Here is a 21,116-nt window from a genome sequence, read left to right as displayed (position 1 = left end):
TCAGTCCCCCCCCCACCACCACCAGCATCTCTCAAGTGACAGCTGGGAGAGCTCCCTGCCTGAAACCCTGGAGAAGTTGCTGCCAGCCAGTGTAGGCAAGACTGAGCTGGGTATAGGGCCTGACTCGGTATAGGGCAGCTTCCTCTGTTCCTAGCCCACTGGGCTGACACCATGCATCTGCTCATGTCGAGTCCAGGGAATGTGCGAAAATGAATGGCAGGCATTTCAGTGGGCATTCCCGGGCATTCATTTTAGCATGTCTGGGTAGGGCCAGGAAAGACTCCTGGCTGAAACCTTGGAGAGCTGCTGCCAGTCAGTGTAGCAGACAGCACTGAGCAAGCTGAAGCACAGCTCTGGACGCAGTATTAGGCCGCTTCATAGGTACTCACAAAAAACAATGCAAACCATACAAAACCCCACAAACAATAACAAAGCAAACACCAGCAGCAGCAGCAGCAAAGGAGGAAGGCAGCATCGATGGCAACAAATGGGAAGAGAAACACAGACGAACGTTGACTCCTCCTGTCCAGGGGTCTTTCTTACGACTCGGAGGAGTCAAGAATCGTGCTCTCTCTCTCTCTCCCCACCCACCCCGCCCCACAGCTCCTCGGGTGTGCAGAGGTGTGAAGGATGGGCAAAGCTGAAGAGGGGGTCACCTCCCAGGAGCTGCTGAGCGAGCGTCTCCCTTTGCTGTGCCAAGAAGCAGCCCCCAGCCCCACCCACCTGAGCCAGGAGGAGGTGGTGCGCCAGGCCAGCATGGCCCCCTGGCCCCGGCTCCGAAGCGCCCTGCTCTGCCTCCTGGTGGGGCTCTTTGCCTGCATGCTGGCCATGGCCGTCCTGCTCCTGGTGAAGATGCTGCAGCTGCGCTCCGCCCTGCCCTGGTGGCAGAAGGCCGCTTTCTACCAGCTGCCAGTCACCTCCTTCCGTGATTCCAATGGCGACGGGAGGGGAGACCTGGAAGGTAAGAGGGACCGGAGGGCAGGAGCAGCCCTGCCGGGGGCCCCTGTCGAGAGCCCTCCAGGGCGCTCTCCAGACTAGGCCCGGCAACGGGGTCACGGCAGATCTTGGAAGTGGGATTCCACACTTCCTGCATCGTGACACCGCAGCCCCTATGCAGACAGCAGGCTGCCGTTCACATTTCTGATGTCTTGTTTCGAATTTAATCGCTGCAGTATAGTGCTATAATGTCCTATATCTGGCGTAAAAAAAGTTGTTTTTTTTTCGGGTTGTTGGCTTCCCCGAGACTGCTCCCTCTGCTGTTTACGTTTCAAATGTGATTTGCCGGAATGGAAGCGTTTTGCTGCTGTTGAGCAGCTAGTCTGGAAAGTGGTGACCTAGAAGATCCTGGGGACCAGGGAGGGGGCTGGGAGGGCACAGTCACAACGTGAAGGAGTTGGTGGCTCAAGAAAGGCTTTGCTTCCCAAGGCATTGCCTCACCTCTGGCCAAACAGGTTTTTGGAACAATACAAAACCTGACACACCTGTTTAGCCAGAGTCAAAAGTGGAATAAATGTACACATGAGCAGTGACACTGAAGACACATTTATTAACCCAGGCTTTTAATTAGATTGATGATTTTTAATTTTAAATTTTGGTTTTAAATGATTTTAGTGTTTAAATGATTTTAATTGCTTAATTGATTCAGTTTTGATTTTAATTATTAATTGATTTTAATTGTTTTTATTTTGATGTAAACCACCCTGAGCCATCTTTGGAAGGGTGGTATATAAATCAAATGAAAATGAAAATGAAATTTCAACCTGTTCTTTTCTTTTCTGCACAGGTGTAAGGCATCAGGTAGACCAGCTGCCGGATTTGTCTATCCAGGCCTTGGTTCTGGGTCCAATTCTGGAGGGTGGCAGAGACAACCTGACCAGGGTTTGCTCTTCCTATGGTTCTCTGGAACAGCTGCAGGCACTGGTGGCCCACGGGCATGAGAAAGGTATGGATGTTTGGGGAGGGCCCATCATGGGTCTGGCTAGAGCACCTGCCTTAAGAACACGAGAACAGCCCTGCTGGATCAGGCCCAAGGAAGCCCAACTAGTACATCCAGCGTGGAAAAGTTGCTGTTTGGGGGGCTTGTTAGTTGCTGCGAGACTGCCCCCACTGCTGTTTACGTCCTGAATGCAACTTGCCTGACCGAAGGCATTTTGCTGCTGTTCCCAGGAACTGGCGTTTAGAGAGTGATCTTATTGCAACAGGGAACCATCTTCTGTGCAGATTTGAGTTGAAAAGCGATATGAGCCCCTTTCCTTATGGGCATCTTACATTCCTGGGCTGAGCCCCCTAGGGCTGGGCTTCTCAAACCTGGGACAGCTCCCATCATCTTCAGCCACAATGGCCTTCTTCGGCCATTCCAAACACACACACACACTCTGCAAGTAGCCCCTGCAAATACACGCACCATCTTCCTCCCACGTGTATTCCCAGCATCCTCCCCCAGGACCACACTCCACAGCTGTGAAATCCAGTCTCTCTGTGATGCTGCAGCAATACGATACGTGTTTTCATCAAAACAGACAGCAGTTTCATCCAATGGGATGCAGTTGCATATTATCCTCTGGCTTTATCTACCTCCATGAACATTACTATTATTTTCACTTCAAATGGCTGATGTCACGGGTTTCTGCAGGCTCCCCTCTTTTCTAGTTTTGAAGGCTGGCCTTTTCCTCGCAGCGAGTATATGCAGAAGATGCTGCTCAACAGAAGTTTTCTTCTACCAGTTGAAATGTAGCTTTCTAGCAAGTGGGGGATGATGGGAGTGGTAGTCCAGCAACATGGTGGGGGGCAAGTTGGAGAACTCCTGTCCTCTAGCAAATGCTGGGTGGGGCTGATCTCCCGTGAGATTTGGCTCAAATCGAGCCGGATTTCCCCCTTTCCCTCCCACTTCCAACCCGCCACTTGACTCCACACAGGGATCCACATCCTTCTTGAACTCCCAGCTTGGGAAGAGGGGCCAGATCCAGCCACGGATGACCACAACAGGACGGCCCAAGCCTTCCAGGTAGGCAGGCCCGTGTCTCCCGCTCCTCCTTCCTCAGAGCCTGCTCTCAGTTCAGCCCCTACTTTGTGACAGCGCACAGGGATGTTAGTGAGCTGCTGGCGGGCAGTGTATTCTCATGCATGTTTACTTGGGAGTAAGTCCTACTGTGTTCAACGAGGCTTTATGGCCAGGTAGGGATGCACAGGCCCGCTGCCGTCATTTAAACCTCCTTGGGAGTCACAGCCTCTGGCCCCCAAACCATCCCTAATTCCAGATGCGCAGAGGCTGGCTGTGGGGGGAGTTTATTCTGTGCCTGCTCAGAGGCATGCTTCTGGGGCTGAGCTCTGCTGTGCCCTCTTTCAAATTAAGTCTCTGCTTCCTCTGCCTGAGCTCCCTTTCTGGCCCACACACCACAGGGGGTGATGCAGTTCTGGCAGGAGCAAGGCGTGGACGGATTCCTGGTGGCCAAGGACCCTGCCTGGCGCCTGGATGTGGTAAGCGTCCTCCCACTGGGGAAGACTGGGAGAGAACACGCCAGCATGCCCTTGGCCTCTGCCCTCTGCATCCCAAAGACGAACTGAGGTTTCGGAGCGGGGGAGATCGATGGACTGGGATGCACTTTGCTCTTCTCAAACAGTCTGACAATATCTGTGAAGGTTCTCCTGACACCCTCACTGCCCCTTATGCCTGGAACTGTTTGCCAGAAGAACACCCACATTTCCGTGAAGTGATACAACTTCTTCTTTGCCATTCCATCATATAATTGATGGCGCATACACATGCAATATTAATTACTGTACTATTACAATGTTGTAATATTATTCATACTATAATAATTATGTACGGTTAAATCTCTTTAGCACCATCAATATACATGGCCCTTTAGACCATCAGAGGGATAAGGAACAACAGGAAACAAATGTGAATGAAGGGCCCCAGTTTGAATTTCAGCTGCTGTAGAGAAATCCTCTGTGAAGAACTTAGGGTGTGTGGGTACCCTTTGGCGGTAAAGAGGTCCATCTGCTGAGTCCTTTTGCTATTGGGCTGTGTGTTTGTGCAGGTTATGGAATGGGAAAGGAGAACCAGCAGGTGTTCGTTATACGGGATTCATCCAGGGCTTTCAACCTTGGTTCCCTAGATATTGTTGGACTACAACTCCCATTATCCTGAAGGGGATAACGACAGTTGTAGTTAAACAACATCTGGCAGTCCAAGGTTGAGAACCTCTGGATTAATTAATACCAGATAGCAAGAGGATATGACTGTGTATGTGTGTGTAATATGATTACAGGTGTTGAATGCCTGGAGTGAACTGGACCAACAGACACAGAGAGATCACAGAGAGGCCAGGTAAATGCCTGTGTATTTTCCCCCCAAATATTCCCATTGCTCATCCTGGCCTGAAGCCTGCGGGGACCCCTGGTGGCTACACTGGAGAATGCAGGCTGCTCCAGGGTATGGAGATCATATGACACTTCTACTGAGTCAAACCCTTGGTCTATCTATCTACTCTGACTGGCAGCAGCTTTCTGGGAATTAGAACATAATAATAGCCCAAGGCCCATGTAGTCCATGTTTGTGAACCACCCTGAGCTATTCTGTAAGGGCGGTCTAAAAATCAAACAAAATAATAATAATTAATTAATACATAGATACATACATACATAATAGTCCAGCATCCGGTTTCCCACAGTGGCCCACTAGATGCCTCTGGGAAGCTCACAGACAAGAGCGGAGGGCAGGCCCTCTCTCCTGCTGCTGCTCCCCTGCAACTGGCATTCAGAGGCATCATGCCTGTGAGCCTAGAGGTAGTCGATAGCCATCACAACCAGTAGCCCTTGATAGACCTGACCTCTACAAATTTGTCTAAGCCCCACTTAAAGCCATCCAAGCTGCTGGCCATCACCACATCCCATGGCAGAGTTCCACAGTTTAACTAGATGTTGCTGTGTGGGGAAAGTACTTCCTTTTGTTGGTCCTATATTTCCTGACAATCAGTTTAATGGGATGACTCCTGGTTCTCGTGTTGTGAGAGAGGGAGAAAACCCTCTATCAATTCTCTTCATACCATGCTTAATTTTATACACCTCTACCATGTCTCCCCTTAGTCGCCTCTTTTCCAAATTAAAGAGCCCCAGATGCTGTAGCCTTGCCTCCTAAGGAAGGTGCTCCAGGCCCCTGGTCATCTTGGTCATCCTCTTCTGCACCTCTTCCGGTTCTATTATGTCCTTCTTTGGGATATGATGACCAGTGCTCCAAATGTGGCCGCACTATAGATCTGTGTATAATCTATACTAGCATCATAATACTAGCATTCTAGAAATTATTTTCAACCCCCTTCCTAATGATCCCTAGCATGGAATGTGCCCTTTTCACAGCTGCCACACACTGAGTCAACACTTTCCATGGGCTGTCCACCATGACCACAAGGTCCCTCTCCTAGTCTTACTTGGGTTGTTGTGCTGTCGGGTCAGTGTCAACTCCTGACAACCACAGAGCCCTGTGGCTGTCTCTGGTAGAATACAGGAGGGGTTTCCCATTGCCATCTTCCTCGTAGTATGAGATAATGCCTTTCAGCATCTCCCTATCTTGCTACTGCCCAATATAGGTGTTTCCCGTAGTCTGAGAAACATACCAGTGGAGATTCGAACCAGCAACCTCTTGCTCCCTAGGCAAGTGGCAGTGCTGAAAAGGTTGAAAGCAGTTTCCTTCCCATGGAGATGCCAGGGGTTGAAGCTAGGACTTTCTCCTCCCCACCTCCCTCCCCCCTGAAATGAACTCAGGAGGTGTAGAGAGGTGTCAGAGAGGCTACAGAGTTTAAAGGAGCCCAAGGCTGGATGCTAACCTGAATCATGCCACATGACGTCTCTTCCAGGGTCCTGATGATCTGGGACCAGAGTGGAACCTGCAATGTGTCTCACTGGATGTCTAGACAGGTCATTTTCGCCTGCCACCTGCTGGGAGCTGAGAAGAACCTAACTGCCCAGGATCTGGCCCAGCGGGTGGATGGGGCCGTGCGGCACGCAAGGGGGCCATGGCCCAGCTGGACGGTGAGGAGGGCCTTCCTTCTGTGCTAGGCATAATTCTTGCAGCCCTGGAATCTTCGCTGATTCTGGTGCTAGCTGGTTTGTACCCTGTGACCAGACTTTGGTGGTGGTGTGTGTGGGGAAGCTATTTGTGCAAACTGAGACCCACAAGGAGGAGGGGGGCCAGAAAGGAGGTGTGTGCCCTGTTTCCTCCCATCCATAGCAGGGGCAGTTCAGGTCAGACCAGTCTTCAGGCCTGTGGCCATGGGGCAGATGGTTGCAATCTTGAGGAACCACCAGCTTTTGCAGAACGTAGTTCATTTCCACTGCTTAATCGATCACTTAAGTAGGCAGGGATGTGTATTGCTTCTGCATCCACATCTCCTCTCTTCTTTCTCCTTCAGGTGCCCAAGGGGCTCCCATCGATTGCTGATTTGGGGCAGATACTTGGGGTTCTCCTGTTCACCCTTCCAGGGGTGCCGCTGTTGCAAGGCGGAGAGGGATCCCCCATTCCACTGGACAAGGAGATGATGGTGAGACCAGAAGCCGCTCAGTCTGTCTGTATCTCCCCGCCCAGCACCAGGTCCCATCCTAGCCTCTGGCCTGCCTCACCCTTTGCACTTTTATAGCTTGCAGTCCAGCCAGGCAGAAAATGTGGAGCGGTCGAAAGCAGGATTCCCTAGCCTTGAGTCCCTGGATATGGCTGGGACTACAATTCCTGCCATCATCCCCAGCCATTGTGGTCAAAAGGAGCTCCAGTCCAAGACCACCTGGCGGGGACTCAGTAGATCTCCTGATGAGGGTCTTTCTTTTGCAGGAAAATGGCAGCAGCGGGCACCCGCAAGCCAAGCTGTACCGCTCCCTGCTGGCTCTGCGGGCCAAGTCGTCCCCCTTGCAGGGCAGGGACTTTGCCCCTCTGCCCCTGGCTGACCACTGCCAGGAGGACACCTTTGCCTTCCTGCGCCCCGGCTCCTGCGCTGGCCACCTGGTGATCCTGAACCTGGGCTCACAACCCTGCCTGCTCGACCTGAGATACCGCGGCTTCCCAAGCCGTGCCCAGGTGCTGTTCAGCACCCACCCCGAGCCGCCGCAGAGTGACATCGACATGGAGAGAGTCCAGCTGGTGCCCCGCCAGGCCATCCTTCTGAGGGTGCCCAGAGGCTATAGGCAGTGATTGGCTGCACCCAGCGCCGGCAGCCAATGGCACGAGAAGAGGACTCTCATTGGTCCCTCGGGTGGCTCCATTCTTGGCCAGCGGAAGAGATGCCCTGGCCTCCTTGGTGGCTGTACTGGTGGTTCGTCCAACACGCCAATATAGTTGAAAAGTTGCCTAGCATGACTCGTTCTGAAGAATCACAGCAAACGTAAAAGGAATCTGCCAGGGTAAGAGGGTGGGGATGGAGGCCACTGAGTGGGGGGTCCCACAGCCACAGGGTGCCATCCAGGCCAGGTGGCATCCAGCCCATCCCCCAGCTTCACGAGCAATGCAGGAGGAAGACAGGAGAGCTGGTCTTGTGGTAGTGAGCATGGATGGTCTCCTTTGCTAAGCAGGGCCCATGGTGGTCTGCGTTTGGATGGGTGACTATATGTGAGCGCAGTACGACATTCCTCTTAAGGGATGGGGCCGTAGCTCAGTGGAAGGTCATCTGCATGCTTGTCCCAGGTTCACTCCATGGTGGCACCTCCAGGTTGGAGTGGGAGAAACCCCTGCCTATAACCCTGGAGAAGCTGCTGCCAGTCTGTGTAGACAATACTGAGCATGATGGTCCAATGGTCTGATTCGGTATATGGCAGCCTCCTATATTCCTCCTTCCAAATGGCCATGGAATGCATTGCATTTCCCATTGCACTGAAGGAATCAGTGCATTTTAATGGGCAATGCATTCATTTTAGTACATTCCCTAGAGAGCACCTGCTTTGCATGCAAAAGATCCTAGGTTCCCTCCATGGTGGGTGACATCTCCTTGGGGGTGGGAGAGACTCCTGGAACCTTGGAAAGCCGCTGCTAGTCAGTGTAGGCAATGCTGAGCTAGATGGACCGAGGGTCTGACTCAATGTAAGGCAGCTTCCTATGTTCCCAATGCAACTGGTTTTCCAGCTGGCCCTGAGAGGCAGAAGCCAAGATTATCACCAACCCAAGCAGCAAACACACTCTCCTGCCAAAGGTGATAACGCCGCCTTCCCTCCCACAACCCAAACAGGGGAGGAAGGCAAGCCAGGTGGGGGCTTTCCAAGCAGAGCTTAACAGGGGCAGAGGTTACGTTGGTGTTCTGCACCCTGGGGGGTGGGTTGTAACTTGCATTTCCTTGCTGTCCAGCAGGAGAAAAAATTTAAGCAAGGTTGACAAACGAAGAATATTTATGTACAAGTTTTTCAACAAAAAAAGTTCTTGAAACAGGAGAGGAGAGCTGGTCTTGTGGTAGCAAGCATGACTTGTCCCCTTAGCTAAGCAGGGTCCACCCTGGTTGCATATGAAGGGGAGACTAGAAGTGTGAGCCCTGGAAGAGATTCCCCCTTAAGGGATGGAGCCGCTCTGGGAAGGTTCCAAGTTCCCTCCCTGACAGCATTTCCAAGATAGGGCTGAGAGAGATCCCTGCCTGCACACTTGGAAGAAGCCGCTGCCAGTCTGTGAAGACAATACTGAGCTAGACCAATGGTCTGACTCAGTATCTGGCAGCTTCCTATATTCCTATGTTCATTGCAAAAGGAAGAAGAAGATGGTTCCCTGTGGCAAAGCAGCTCACAGTTTAAGAGGCAATGCAAGGGAGCTGCCAGCAACAGCCACTGGGGAAAGAGGAACAACCCTGTGCAGAGTCTCTCTTGGCACAGAGGAAGCCAGGAGGCAAGAGGCGTGTGCATGGGGGTCCTGGTTAAGCAAGGCCGCCTGACCCAGGAGGTTGGAGAGGTGGGACTGTGGGAAGCAAGCAGCCTTGCGGAAGGGTTTCTCTCTCCTCCTTGGCTGAGCCTCTCTCAAAGCTTGCTCCAAGGGCAAGGCAGGCCCCACAGGAGTGCCCATGACCCCTCTAGTTTTTGCCACCTATGTGCAGACTGAGCTTTGCTCCAGGCAGCAGCATCAAGGCGCACCCCCCCCGGGGCATTCCGAGTGGGGCCTTCCTGATTCCAGCTGAGCGGGAGCTGAGCAGGCATCAAAAGCCTGCTTGGAGGGAACCCTGGTCCTTACAGGGAAGGACAGAGGTGAAGCCTCCCTCTTCCAGGACAGGCACTTCTATGGCATATTCACATTAGCAAACCTGTCCTCCCTAAGCTGCTCTGGCGGGGGTGAGAAGGCAACCAGAAGCGTCTGCTCAGCAAGGAGGAGGAGAACCAAGAGGCACCTGCCTGCCTTGCCTCTTGCCAGGGGGGCAGTCAGTCCCACAGCTCAGGGGGTGCGGGGACCCAGTTCTACTCTTGCCCTGCACCTGCCCCCCTGAGCTGCTCTGCGGGGTTGACACCCCCCCCGCCCGCTGCCGGGCACTCTTTGGAGTCATGAAGCCCTCTCCGTGAGGGAGCTTCTTTCTCACTCACCCAATAAGGGACGGGTGCAAGTGTGGAGAACAAGCCCGTGGCCGAGGCAGAAGGAGGTGCACCTGTCACAAGCCAGCTGCTGGAGTCCTCTGCATGTTGGCCCCACACCACACCCCAGAGTGCCAGGCTGCATGCTTCCTCAATGCACGCACTGCCATGTATTACTTGCATCCCATTGGAAAGGAAACTTCTCTGCATCTTACGGGGGTGCATTGTGAGCAGAAGGCAAGCGACAGGCTCTTTAGCTGGCCCCATGTTCTGGAGCTCAAAAAATGTGGATGCATACATCTGAATGCACCCTATTGCCACCAGAGGTGCCCCTAGGGAATTTTGGAGCCTGGACCTAAAGGCCCTTGGAGGACTCCCCCCCCCCGCCCCTGCAAATTTAGCATCATCATGCTCCACTGGGCAACCACGTCACCCAGGACAGACTAAAAAAGGATTTGGGGGTCCCCAGGGCTGTGGAGGCCCTGGATTTTGCACCTAGCAGCAACACATCTGGATGCTGTCAGCAACATCTGGGAACCTGTGCTGCAGGGAACCCTGGTGGGGCAGGGAATTCCCAGCTCTCGTGGGGTGGAAGAGTGGAGGTGGCCCCCAGTAGGGAGAGGAAAATTTAAAAATGCACCCCAGTGGTGTGAGGAAGGGTGGTGGGGCAGCCCCAGTCCCCCTCCTTGTGCCTGAGGCGACTGCCTCATGGAAGGGCTGCCCTGGCCCAAAGTGCTCCGACCGAGCCCTCAAATTGCAGCCAGAACTGGCTGATGCGGGCAGAACTGGGCAGCCCCATGGCTTCTCCCTCCTGCATCCCTGGGTTCCACAGAAGCATGGGAGGCTGCCTTATACCGAGTCAGCCTGGGACCTGCGGCATGCAAAGCAGAGGAGGAGCCCCCCCCACGCCCCGCGGAGCTAAGGCCCCCATCCCCGAAGCGCACTGCTGGTGGCCTTCCCAGAAGCCCCTGGTGAAGGAGGCCGGGCAGGCAGGCAAGGCGGCTCCTGACGGGCTTCGGGGTCAGCCAGTGGGCCCCTCCCATCCACCCGGGTGCCCCCACCCAGGGACCAGCAGCACGTGCGGGTGACTCCCTGTCGCCCTTTTAAGGCGCCTGTCGCGCCGCGCCCCTTTTAAGAAGGGCCGGAGCGGTGCATTGTGGAATTTGGGATCGAAATGTAGCAGTGGCCGGGAAGGAGGCGAGGCGCGCGGCGGCAACATTGTAGCCGGATCAAAGGCGGAGCGGCCGGTGGCGGGCGCGCCGGATCGGGACCATGCGCCTGCGGGGCCGCGCCGGGCCGGGCCCCAGGTAGCCGCGGGCGGAGAGGAGGCGCGGATGGGCGGCCTGAAGAGAAGCTGCTGCTGCTGAGGCTGCCGGTGACGCCGCCCGCGCCGCGGTGGGGAGCAGCCCCGGATTGCCGGCCCGGCCTCCCGACCCCACCCCCGTCCCCACCCAGCCAGGTCTGGGCTGCAGCCGGAGGAGGCGGAGCGGCGGCGGCAGCGGCTGCAGCGCCGCGCACAAAGGCAGCAGACATGAGGTCAGTACCTGCCGGCCGGCCAGCCTTTGTCTCTGGGCCGGGGGTGGCCGCGGGGTGGGGGGGGGCTGGAGTCGGCGAGCGAGCCCCCGCCCCGAGGTGACTCCAGGCGCGAGCGCTGACTGTGCAGACTGAGGGGGGGGGCCCTCTGGGTCCCTCGGCCGTTCTCTTTCCGGAAGGGGGGGTGATGCCGGGCAAGCGGGGGCCGCTCTCGCTTCCTCCTCGCCTCCTGAAGTGGCAGAGCCAGGGGGCTCCTCCCCCCCGATTCGTGCCCCCCTGGGCACACCCCAGAAAGTTGCGGAAGGAGACTCCGCTGTGGCCCCCATGCCCGGCCAGTGGGCACTAGTTGGCCTGCCGCTGGGGGGGAGGAGGAGGCGGCGGCTTCACGTGGCAACGGCCTCTCCCCGCTCCCGGAAACTCAGGGCGCCATCCTGAGCTGCGGGTCTCCCCGGAAAGCAGCCCCCCCCCAGCGGGGCTTGCTTCCGAGGCAGAAGCGCGGGCCCGGGCTGCTGCAGCCGGAAAGGGCAGCTCCGCGCCCGCCTCTGCTTGGCTTCCTGGCCCCGCTCCCCGCAGTAGGGCAATTCTGGGCGGCTGCAGCGGGAATGAGCCTCCTTCGCTCCGTTTCTCCAGGAGGTGGTGGAGAAGTAGTGGGATCCCTCCCCCCCCCCATGAGAGGTGGGGAAGATGATCTGCCCCTTTGCAGCCCCACCCGAGGAGAGGCACCGAGTGGCCACTCTAACTCCCCTTCCCTCTGGGAGGTACAGCACGGGAGGGGCTGACTGGCTAGCCGTGCCCCCCTCCAAAGGGATCTTTTCGGCCGGGGGGGGTCTCATTGGCGGGGGGCGTTCAAGATGGCAACAGTTTGTGGGAGTTGCACAAAGGCAGGAAAGCGACTGTCGAGGAGGGGAGGGGACCCGATCCGTGGAAGGGGACCTAAAAGACCAGGCTTGGAGCTTCCTCCGCCCCTGCCTGGGGGGTGGGGGTATGTGAAGCATTTTCTGTGGGGCTGGGAGGCGTCGTCCCTTCTTGCGTGGTTCTGAAATAGGGGAAGTTTAGTGAAGACTCGTGGGAGGGAAGGCAGCCCTCTGGGAGGGGCTGAGGGGAAGGGGCTGGTTGCCAGCTGCCAGGGCCCGCTACCCAGGATGTGCAGGACTCCCGTGTCCGCTGTGCAGCTAAACTGGGGTTCAGGCAGGCCCCTCAGCACAGTCTGGGGATACCAACCCCCCCCCCCATGCCTGCTGTGCCATTGGACCAGCTTTGCCACTCCAAGAGCTGACCCTGCCCAAGGGAGGGCAGAGCTGGTCCCATTGCCATTGGCTGGCCTGCACCCTGGTGCTCCTGCAGTATCTGCTACGGCTGGGGTGGGGGGACTTCTGTGCCCCACCTTCCTTCTTCCTTGTTCCGCAAAATAGAGAATTGCAGTCTAATCTGGATTCCTCCTAGTAGGTTTGGGTGAGCCTTGGCCACCTAAAGAACGAACGCCCCGGGGTCAAATATGGAAACCTTCAGGGCTGACTTAATGGGAACTGAAGTGTCTTCAGCATCCTGGAACATGTAAAGTAGGAAGCATGCCTCTGGACATGTACAGAGTGCTTCTATTTCTTCATGGGCCCATCACAAGAGTATGACTCCAAAGCAAGCAGACTCCCACACCTCTCTCATTTAGAAACTTCAGTTCAGTGTGTTGAGACCAACTAGGTCAGGAGGTGATCAGCCTGAGGCAGCAGTTTCTGGTGACTTGGCCCTCCTAACCCACTCCCTTAGTCATCAGATACACCCCCACCTCTTTACAGCTCTGTCTTACCATTCCCACCCCCATCTTGTGGATTCCCCTGAATGCTGAAAAGTCTGAGCTGTCCCTGATCCCCAGAAATCCAAAGTAGTAATCTGCAGATGGACGCTGGATTTAGGTTAAACATTGGGGGGTTGGAACTTAGACCTGGATTTTAAATTAATAAATCATAAATAATATTGATAAAGCAATTCAACACTGGGCACTGTATCACAATTGAGTTTGAAAGGAACTTGCCTGCCTGTAGGCTTATGATGGAGGACATAGGGGACATTGTGTTCTAGGCTCAGCACTAGAAAGAGTTGCTGTGTTTGTCATCTCTGCTGCAGGAGACAAAGAGTGCTGTGACACCTAAAAGGCTGACACATTGCTTGCAGCCTTGGCTTTCATGAGCAAGAGCCGACTTCATCAGATGACTTTTTTGGGTCATGCTGCAATAAATTAGGCAGTCTTTAAAGTGCCTCAGGGTTCTTTGTCTTGGGAAAAGGGTGGATGTCGAATTTCCTTACTTGGAATTCTCAAATAAAAGTTTGGTCAGGTATCTGCAGGGGATTGTAGAGAGGATAACTATCTGGCCTACTAGATGATATTCAGCCTTCTGTTCAGTTTTGTGTAAGGGTGCTTCTGAATGGGGAGGAACTGAGTGCCCACTTGGGTGGGAAGTTTTAGCCGGTAACTCCAGAAAGGAGTTTAGCTTGCTGAATTCACCATTTTAGGTCTGCAGGCTCCATGGGGCAGGGACCTATATGCAGTTATGTTTGTGTATGCTGCAAAGCATCATGTGTGTTGGTGGTGCTGCATAAACCAGGAGTTCCCGTCCTTGGCCACTGCTGGGAGTTGTATCCCAACAACTTTTGGGGACCCAAGGTGGTGAGCCCTGGCATGAACTCATAATCATGAGAGGGATCTATGTCCTGCAGAAATTGGAACTCTAGTGGTGGGGATCCCAGAATAGTTGAGGGGGCTTGTGCATGCTCTTATAGATTGCCTATCTCAAAAAAGTGGGGATACTCCTGGCTGTGTTGACGACGATCCTGGTTATCTTAAGAACGTGAGAGCCAGGCTGGATCAAGCCAAAGATCCATCTGGCCCAGCATCCCATTCTGACCATGGACAGTCGGATGCCTCTGGAAAGCCCACCAGCAGGGATTCACCATCCGTGTGTTGTCCTTAGCTGGTGTTCAGAGACAGACTTCCTCTGAACATGGAGGTTCCACTTAACTGTCATGGCTGATAACCACTGATGGACCCGTTTTCCCTTTCATGAACTTGTCCAGTTCCCCAAACCGTCCAGGCGTGTGTCCTAAATACATGATGCTTGTGTGAAGGACTTCCTTTGTACATCTTGGCCCTACAGCCCATCCATTTCATCGATGACTCCACCTTCTAGTGTTATGAGACAGGTCCGAGTCATAAGAGGACTTGTCGGTTTTCTGAGACTGCTGTATTTGCTCATAGCTTTTGGTGAGGGACTGTTGAAAGTTTTGTGGAAGTTCAAGTATATGATGTCGTCTCCTGGATCACCTCTATCCACATGCTTTCTGACTCGCTCAAAGAACTACAAAAGGTTGGTGAGGCAGGTCTTCCCTTTGCAGAAGCCAGGCTGGTTCTCCCTCAGCAAGGCCTGTTCTTCATCCTTGCTTTTTTCAAGCATTCTTCCAGTTTGCTTTGGACGCAAGTTAGGCTAATAGGTCTGCAATTTATTGGATTTCCTTCTGGATTCCTCTTTAAAAATGGGTGTTACATTGGCTACCTTCCAGGCCTCTAAGGATGCTGACTGTAATAAGCTGCATATTTTTAAATTCTGCGATTTCACGTTTGAGTTTAAATCTTGGGTATTCTTTTTTTTAAAAAAAGATGTGAATGGTGTTAGCCAGGAGAAGGAAACTTTACGTCTGACAACTGTGGCTTGCATAATTTTGCTGCACCTCTCAAAATGTTTGACTAGTACACTATTTAGAGATAAAGGCAAGGTTGACCAATGGGAATTACGGATGGCATTTAAGATGGGAGCAGGGGAGATTCTGGTGGTTTTGAGGCCTGTGTATTAAGTGACTTGGAAGTCGGATCCACTTCAGATCTTTGATCATGATTATTTCCATCCTTACAACCCCACTGAGAGACGGGTAGGACTTTATCATTCCTGTCCTGCAGATGAGATTACTGAGAGCAACATTCCGTTTGACTTCGGTGGCATTGAAGACTTATGCCCGGCCCCAGGGGAATAACTTTGGTCTTGTGTTGCTATACACCCAGGGCTGGAACCCAGGAGTTCTGCTACTTGGTTTATCTGCACGCCTCTCCCCCCCCCCCGCCCCACTAAACTTCACTCCCCTGCTAGATGAAATAGCAGAAGCAAGGACTCCTTGTGACATCTGTCTCAACCACCCACCAAATGGAGGTGCTCTGTTGTCTAGTGGTGCAGTGCGTGCTGTGTGTGCAGACAGCCCCCGATTCAATCCCTGGCAGCATTTCCAGTTCAAAGGATCTCGGGGATCAGTTGATGGGAAACACCCCATCTGAAACCCAGAATCTGCCAGTCAGTGCAGATGATACTGAGCTAGCTGGACCAAGGGTCGGATTCAGTAGAAGGCAACTTCTTTGTAGATTTGTTTCTCTCCCTGGACTTCAGACAGTGATGAATGGTCAAGCATTTTTGTGTACTGAAAAGCTATGAATAATAGAGCCCAGGAATCCTGACTGTTAGGACACACGCACACTCCGTTTTTCCATTGGTTCAGGATCATGGCGACGGGGAGGGAGGGCGGTGTTGAAGCTGTGGCAACCCCCTGCAGCCCTCCTCCTGACGAGAGGCAGACTCCTGACACCTCACTTGTGTGTTTGCACCAGTAACGGGGCTGCTGCGTGGCCAGTTGATATGTGGCCAGCTGCTCCTGTTCCTTTCCTGTCTTGCATCAATACCTAGTGGTCAAAGCTGGGTTGAGGGGGAGGGAGGGCAGGTGTGGTTTCTGCAGGGTGTGTGTGTGTGTGTGTGTGTGTGTGTGTGTGTGTGTGTGTGTATGTATGTGTGTGTGTATATATATATATATATATATATATAAGAATGACAGAGAGATTTGATTTCTGTCTGCCACTTGGGGTCTCTCTCAACAGCTGTGAGTGCTTCAGCTGTCTGGCGCTAGGTGGGGGTTGGGGATGTAGCGGAAGCTGCCTGTTCCCGAGTCAGACCCTCGGTCCTCCATCTAGCTCAGTATTGTCTGCACTGCCTGGCAGCAGAATCGGCTCGCCAAGGTTCCAGGCAGGAGTCTTTCCCAGCCCGGCCTGGAGATGCTGCCAGGGATTGAACCGGGGACCTCCTGCTTGCAAAGCGGATGTTCTGCCCCTGAGCAACGGCCTTCCTGCCCCGTCTCTCATGGTTTCACTGCTGTTAGTTTGGGGTGCCCAAGGAAGTGAGACAGTTTGCTCTGCCTTGCGGCTGCTGTTAAGACCAAGATTGTGGGTGTAGGAAGTGGAGGGGCACATCTAGCCAGAGGGGGTGGCTCTGCAGGGGTGTTGGCTACCTTGTCCTAAACCTGGCACCATTGGTGGGGCAGGGTCGGGTGAGATCTTCCTGATCTCGCCTTGGGCCCTGCAGGATTTCATACCCAGTGGCTGTTTCCCTGAAATTCCCGTGGGTCTCCGTCTGTCGTCTTCTTTTGCAAAACCTTGACTTAAGGAGGCAGCCTCATGCCTCAGTTTCCCTGTCTGTAAAAGCGGAATGGGGGCAGTATTGCCCAGGCCGGGGGGCGGGGGGTTGCCAGCTGCTTAACTTTTGCAGACCTTCCAGAGGAGTGGGTGCCGGAGCTTCCCTAGATTCTACTGATTATCCAAATAGCCGGAAACAGCCGAGTGAATGTCCTCAACTTCCCTTTTCCACTGTGTACATGGGAGGGAGGGGAGGGAGAGAGAATGAACCAACTCCTGAGCTGCCCGGACCACCTTCTGCTGCCTGGGCCCAGGTGCCACATCTTCAGGTTGCTGTATAAAGAACACACTCACTCTAAGATGTTGAGCTAATGCTGTTTTTTTTGAAAGGCTAATTCCCATTTGTTTGTTTATTTTACATATTTTTATACCGCCCAAAACTTACATCCCTGGGTGGTTTACAAGAAGATAAAAACAAAAGTAAAACATTAGTTAAAAACAAAAACAAGAAATTTAAAACACAACAATTTAAAATTTTTAAAACAATATTCTAAAACAACATTAAAAACAATCAAAACAGTATCAGTTAAAAGCCTGGGTGAACAGATGCATCTTTAAAGACTTTTAAAAAGTTGTCAGAGATGGGGAGGCTCTTATTTCAGCAGGGAGCGTGTTCCAAAGCCCCCGGTCCCTGAGCAGCCACCAGACCAGCTGGTGGCAAATGCAGATGGACCTCTCCTGATGATCTCAATGGGCAGTTCGAAAGCTGCTTGGTGTTGACCACTGTGCTTTAGCTCAGAGAGAAATACTTTGAAATCTTTATGGAAAAGACACTGATGTTCTCCCTTGGGGGATGGGAGAGAATTCGGTAACTGTGAGAAAGTTTGTCAATGAACTGGTGATTTTCTTAAAAAACAAACAATTAGACACGTTCATGGGAGAGGATAGGTCTGTCAACAGCGAGTGCCTCTGAGGGCTCCGTGGAACCTCCACATTCAGAGGCAGTCTACCTTTGAGTGCCTGTTGCTGGGAACAGGCGGCAGAGAGTGCTATTGACTTCATCCCTTCCTTGTGAACTTCCAGGGACATCTGAGTTGGTTGCTCTTTGGAAAAGGATGCTGGGCTGGAGGGTCTGTCACCTGTGGTCCAGTGTGGCAGTCTGGGATGCCCCAGTGATGTTAGGACCCGCCTGCCCTGTGCACGCCGAGAAGGGGAGCCCCCATTTCCCCACGGGGCTCAGCTCCCGTGTCGGGGTGGCTTGGAGAGGGGCAGCCATGGCACCTCTTGTTCTGTACACGCAGCCCCAGGGAGCTTTGCCTTGGCAGAGGGAGGCAGCCCTGACCACCTCGGCCAGGTGCCGTGGAGGCCCCCGTGGCATTCTGGGAGCCCGGCCACTTCTTGTCCGCTGTACTGCAAAGTGGGGGCTGGCTGGGAAAGTTCCTGCCGCATTGTGACATCACACTGGGTGGTGTGAGGCCGGGCACATCTCGAGGGGTGGGGGGGGTGGGGGTGGGGGGGTTGGCCTGCACTCAGCCGGGCTGTTCGCATTGCCTGGTGGCTCTTCCCTGACGTGGGGCTCTGCCACACAACATGGTCAAAACGGGACGCTCTGAAAGGTGGTGGTGGTTGTGGGGTGGGGGGCCCTGTGAGCCTCTCCCCAGTTGGACCGGGACGCCCTTCGGCCCCAGCCCTCGGCTGGGGAAGCGCGCTCTCCTTCCCACTAACCTGGTGAATTGGGAGAGAAGGCCCCCCCTGGGGGGGGAGGGGGGTCCCCTTGGGTGCTTTGCAGCCTTCCCTGGCAGGGGGAGTTGGGAAGGTCCCTCACCCCCGAGCTGGCTTGTGTCCTCCCTGTCCGGGCCCCCTGGAGGCCGGGCTCTCCCTCCCCAGGTCACCAGCAGTCCCTTTGCCTGTCCGGCTTCCCACCAGTCCAACCAGTTTATTTTGACGCCTCGCGTCGCTTTTCTGCCCTTTCGCTTTGCAGAGCTGGGTGCAGCTCAGACTTGCACGCATGGATCCGTGCCCTGCGGGGAAGGGGGCGCCTTCCTTTTTCTTGCCCTGGGGGGGGGGAGTGCCAGGCCGCTTGTCCTCCCTTCCCCCTCCCCTCTTCCCAAAGTGTCCTGAGCTGGAGCAGCAGGAAGAGTGCCTCTCAGGAAGTGACTCAGCGTCTCAACTGCAGCCTGCCCAGGGGAGTGTGCCGAGGAGGAGGAGGAGGAGGAGGAGGAGGAGGAGGAGAGGCAGTCCTGGGAGTCCGACCGCGGATCCAGTGCGCCCCCCTCCCCCCCCCGGTCTCTCTTCTGGCCCTCAGTACAGTAATGCATCTGATCAGGATCAAGGAGGTTTCTCCCTCAAGGTCGGATTCTCCCCACACAAATGCACTCCCAGCATGAGGCAACCTCTGGTCTCCTCCTCCCCGCCCCACTGCCAGGCCTTTTCCAGCCTTTACCCCATGGGACCCCTGAAGGGTGCCCCCCCACTTAGCAGATCCTGGATTAATATGGGCCTTTTGCTTAGTGTCCCAGGGTCACGGACACTAAACTCAGTTCTGTACCCCTCCCCACTTGCAATTCTTGCTTTTTTTAAAAGGCCCCATTTGTGAAGCTTGAGGCCAGCCTGCAGAGGGGGCCTATGGGGGCTCCTGGCTGTGCACAACGGGGGTCCTTGTGCACTGTGTGCATTCCTAAGAGGTGCGCCTGGAAGATGAGGAGAAGTGTGTGGGGTGGGGATGCGCAAGCAGTCGGGCATGAACCTGACATGCACTCCCCCTTCTGTTTGCTGGAGACGATCAAAATCGGGTGGGTGGGTGTGTGACCCCCTGGAGCTGGGCACCTTTCCTTTCCCTTGGGAGAGCAGGTTCTTTTCCCTCTGGCAGATCTTGGACTGGTCGCAGCATCCCGGCCCCCGACCCTCCGAAAGGCAAAGAGGGAAAGCATGCAACCAAGCTCAGGTGTGGATGGATGAGGAGGGGGATGTTGGGAGAAGCCGCCTGGGCTGGGATGCAGCCATTTGAAGTGCTCAAGGGGCTCGGCTGCTTGGGGCTCGGGCCTAAACCCCCACCCCGGTTTCTGGAGATGGAGGTGAAGCTCTTTCTCTGGCCCTGACATCTTGGATCAGGGGAGGGGGCTGCAGAGGACCCCCCCCCATGAGCCATTATGCTTCCCTCCGCACAACCCCTGGAGGCCCAGCTTGGAGGTGGATCAAAGGGGTGAGTGTATGCATGGGGCATGCAAGCTGGGTGTGGACCTGAGCTCTGCCCCCCCCCCCCGTATGAACCCCTGCCGCCGCCGCTGGGGGCAGTCAGCACCCCGTCCCTGCCTCCTAGTCTAGAACTCCAGAGATCGCCCCCTCGGCCCCCTCCCTGGTGCTTCTTCTTGGGGGGACCTGAACTTCTTTCCTTGGCAGGATCACGTTTGGAAAGCCCTCTGCTCCTGCCCCACCTAAGGCAAAGGAAGAGAAACATTCCAGGTGCGGCTGAATTGGGAGTCGAGGGTGGGGGGGGATGTAGCTTCTGCTGCCACTGCTGCTTTGCTTGCCCCTTGTCACACCCGGAAGGAGTCTGGCTGTTCAGAACCCTTGGCCTGTGGGCCTCCCCCAGAGCTGGCTGCATTTCTGATATGGGGTGTGTCTGTGCGCATGCACCACATACCTCTATCCCTGAAGCCTTTATGTAAGGGCAGGGCATTGGCAAGAGCCCCCCCCCCGGTACCAGTAAACTTTGGGGGTGCTTTTTGTGTTGGGTTTTCCTGTGCTGCTGGTTGCGCTTGGAAATAATGGAACCTGCTTCTTTGGGCAGGCACGTCTCCACTGACAGTCTTAAACCGCTTTGGAGGCCAGTCAAAATGTGTGTGGGACCCCCCCCCCACACCATCTCATATTCATTCCCCCCCCTGCTGTCTTGTGCAGGGCAGGCCTCTGCAGACACGGTCCCAGGGCCTCCTCCAGCCCCGAAATAGCTTCCCAAGCCCAGGTCTCCGGTCTCTCTTTGCAGAAAACAAAAGCCCTTCAGCGCTGCCAAATCCTCCCTCCCCTACATCCATTTTTTTTGTTTGTTTTTAAAGAAACTGAACAGGAAAAAGTAATGTGGAAACGGGCCCTGAGTCACCAGCGGCCTACCTGTTTGTCCACTCCCTGCTCGGGCCCTTTCCAGGGAAACCTCTTTCCCCCCTACCCGCCGCTGCCCCCCCGCCCCAGTTCAGCAGCACCCCAGTCTGGAGTTTGGGGTGAGGAGGGGAGGGGGAGTGCTCCTTTGCACACTCCTGGCTCTGAAGGCTTGGCTGGGGGCGGCAGTGGCGGTGGTGGAGGGGAATGGGAAGCTGGGGGCGGGGGCCGGGGGGGGGGGGCTTTTGCCCTCCTTGGTCTGGGGCTGGGGTGGCAGCGGCAGGGTGTCTCTGGGGCCTTCCCAGGAGCTGCCCGGCGTTCCTGTGCAGATCCCGTCTGTCCTTCGGCTCTACCCTTATATGGGCACAGGCAGCTGTTTTCTCGCTCTTCCCGCCCCCCCCTTCTCCTTTCCTGCTGCTTCCGGAGGTTGAGCTCACTCCTCAGCCCTTCCAGGTGCCAGTCCCTCTGTGCAGCCCCAGCCCCAGCCGAGCCCCCTGAGTCCCAGCTGCAGGGGAGTCACCGCAGGAGA

General features: G+C 54.9%; 2 protein-coding genes across 8 annotated transcripts in view; both read left to right on the top strand.

The window, feature by feature from the left end:
- The first annotated feature begins 630 nt into the window (after positions 1–630).
- On the top strand, positions 631–7,183 carry LOC128332895 (4F2 cell-surface antigen heavy chain-like). Its single transcript, XM_053267669.1, has 8 exons — positions 631–961; positions 1,784–1,942; positions 2,916–3,004; positions 3,400–3,477; positions 4,275–4,333; positions 5,859–6,033; positions 6,414–6,542; positions 6,827–7,183. Exons 1-8 carry the CDS (start codon positions 631–633, stop codon positions 7,181–7,183), a joined length of 1,377 nt encoding a protein of 458 aa, XP_053123644.1.
- A 3,368-nt stretch (positions 7,184–10,551) lies between these two features.
- Positions 10,552–21,116, top strand: part of VASP (vasodilator stimulated phosphoprotein) — a 29,139-nt gene continuing 18,574 nt past the window's right edge. For 4 of the 7 annotated variants that reach the window (XM_053268587.1, XM_053268586.1, XM_053268585.1 and 1 more), the window contains exons 1-3: positions 18,009–18,108; positions 19,362–19,436; positions 19,892–19,954. In XM_053268587.1, the coding sequence (XP_053124562.1) occupies positions 18,083–18,108; positions 19,362–19,436; positions 19,892–19,954 (164 nt within the window). In that variant the 5' untranslated portion in view covers positions 18,009–18,082. The other 3 variants (XM_053268589.1, XM_053268590.1, XM_053268588.1) reach the window with 3 other exon arrangements.

The sequence above is a fragment of the Hemicordylus capensis genome, chromosome 7, assembly GCF_027244095.1.
Source record: "Hemicordylus capensis ecotype Gifberg chromosome 7, rHemCap1.1.pri, whole genome shotgun sequence".
NCBI classification, from domain to species: domain Eukaryota; kingdom Metazoa; phylum Chordata; class Lepidosauria; order Squamata; family Cordylidae; genus Hemicordylus; species Hemicordylus capensis.
This window is presented reverse-complemented; position numbering and strand designations above follow the sequence as displayed.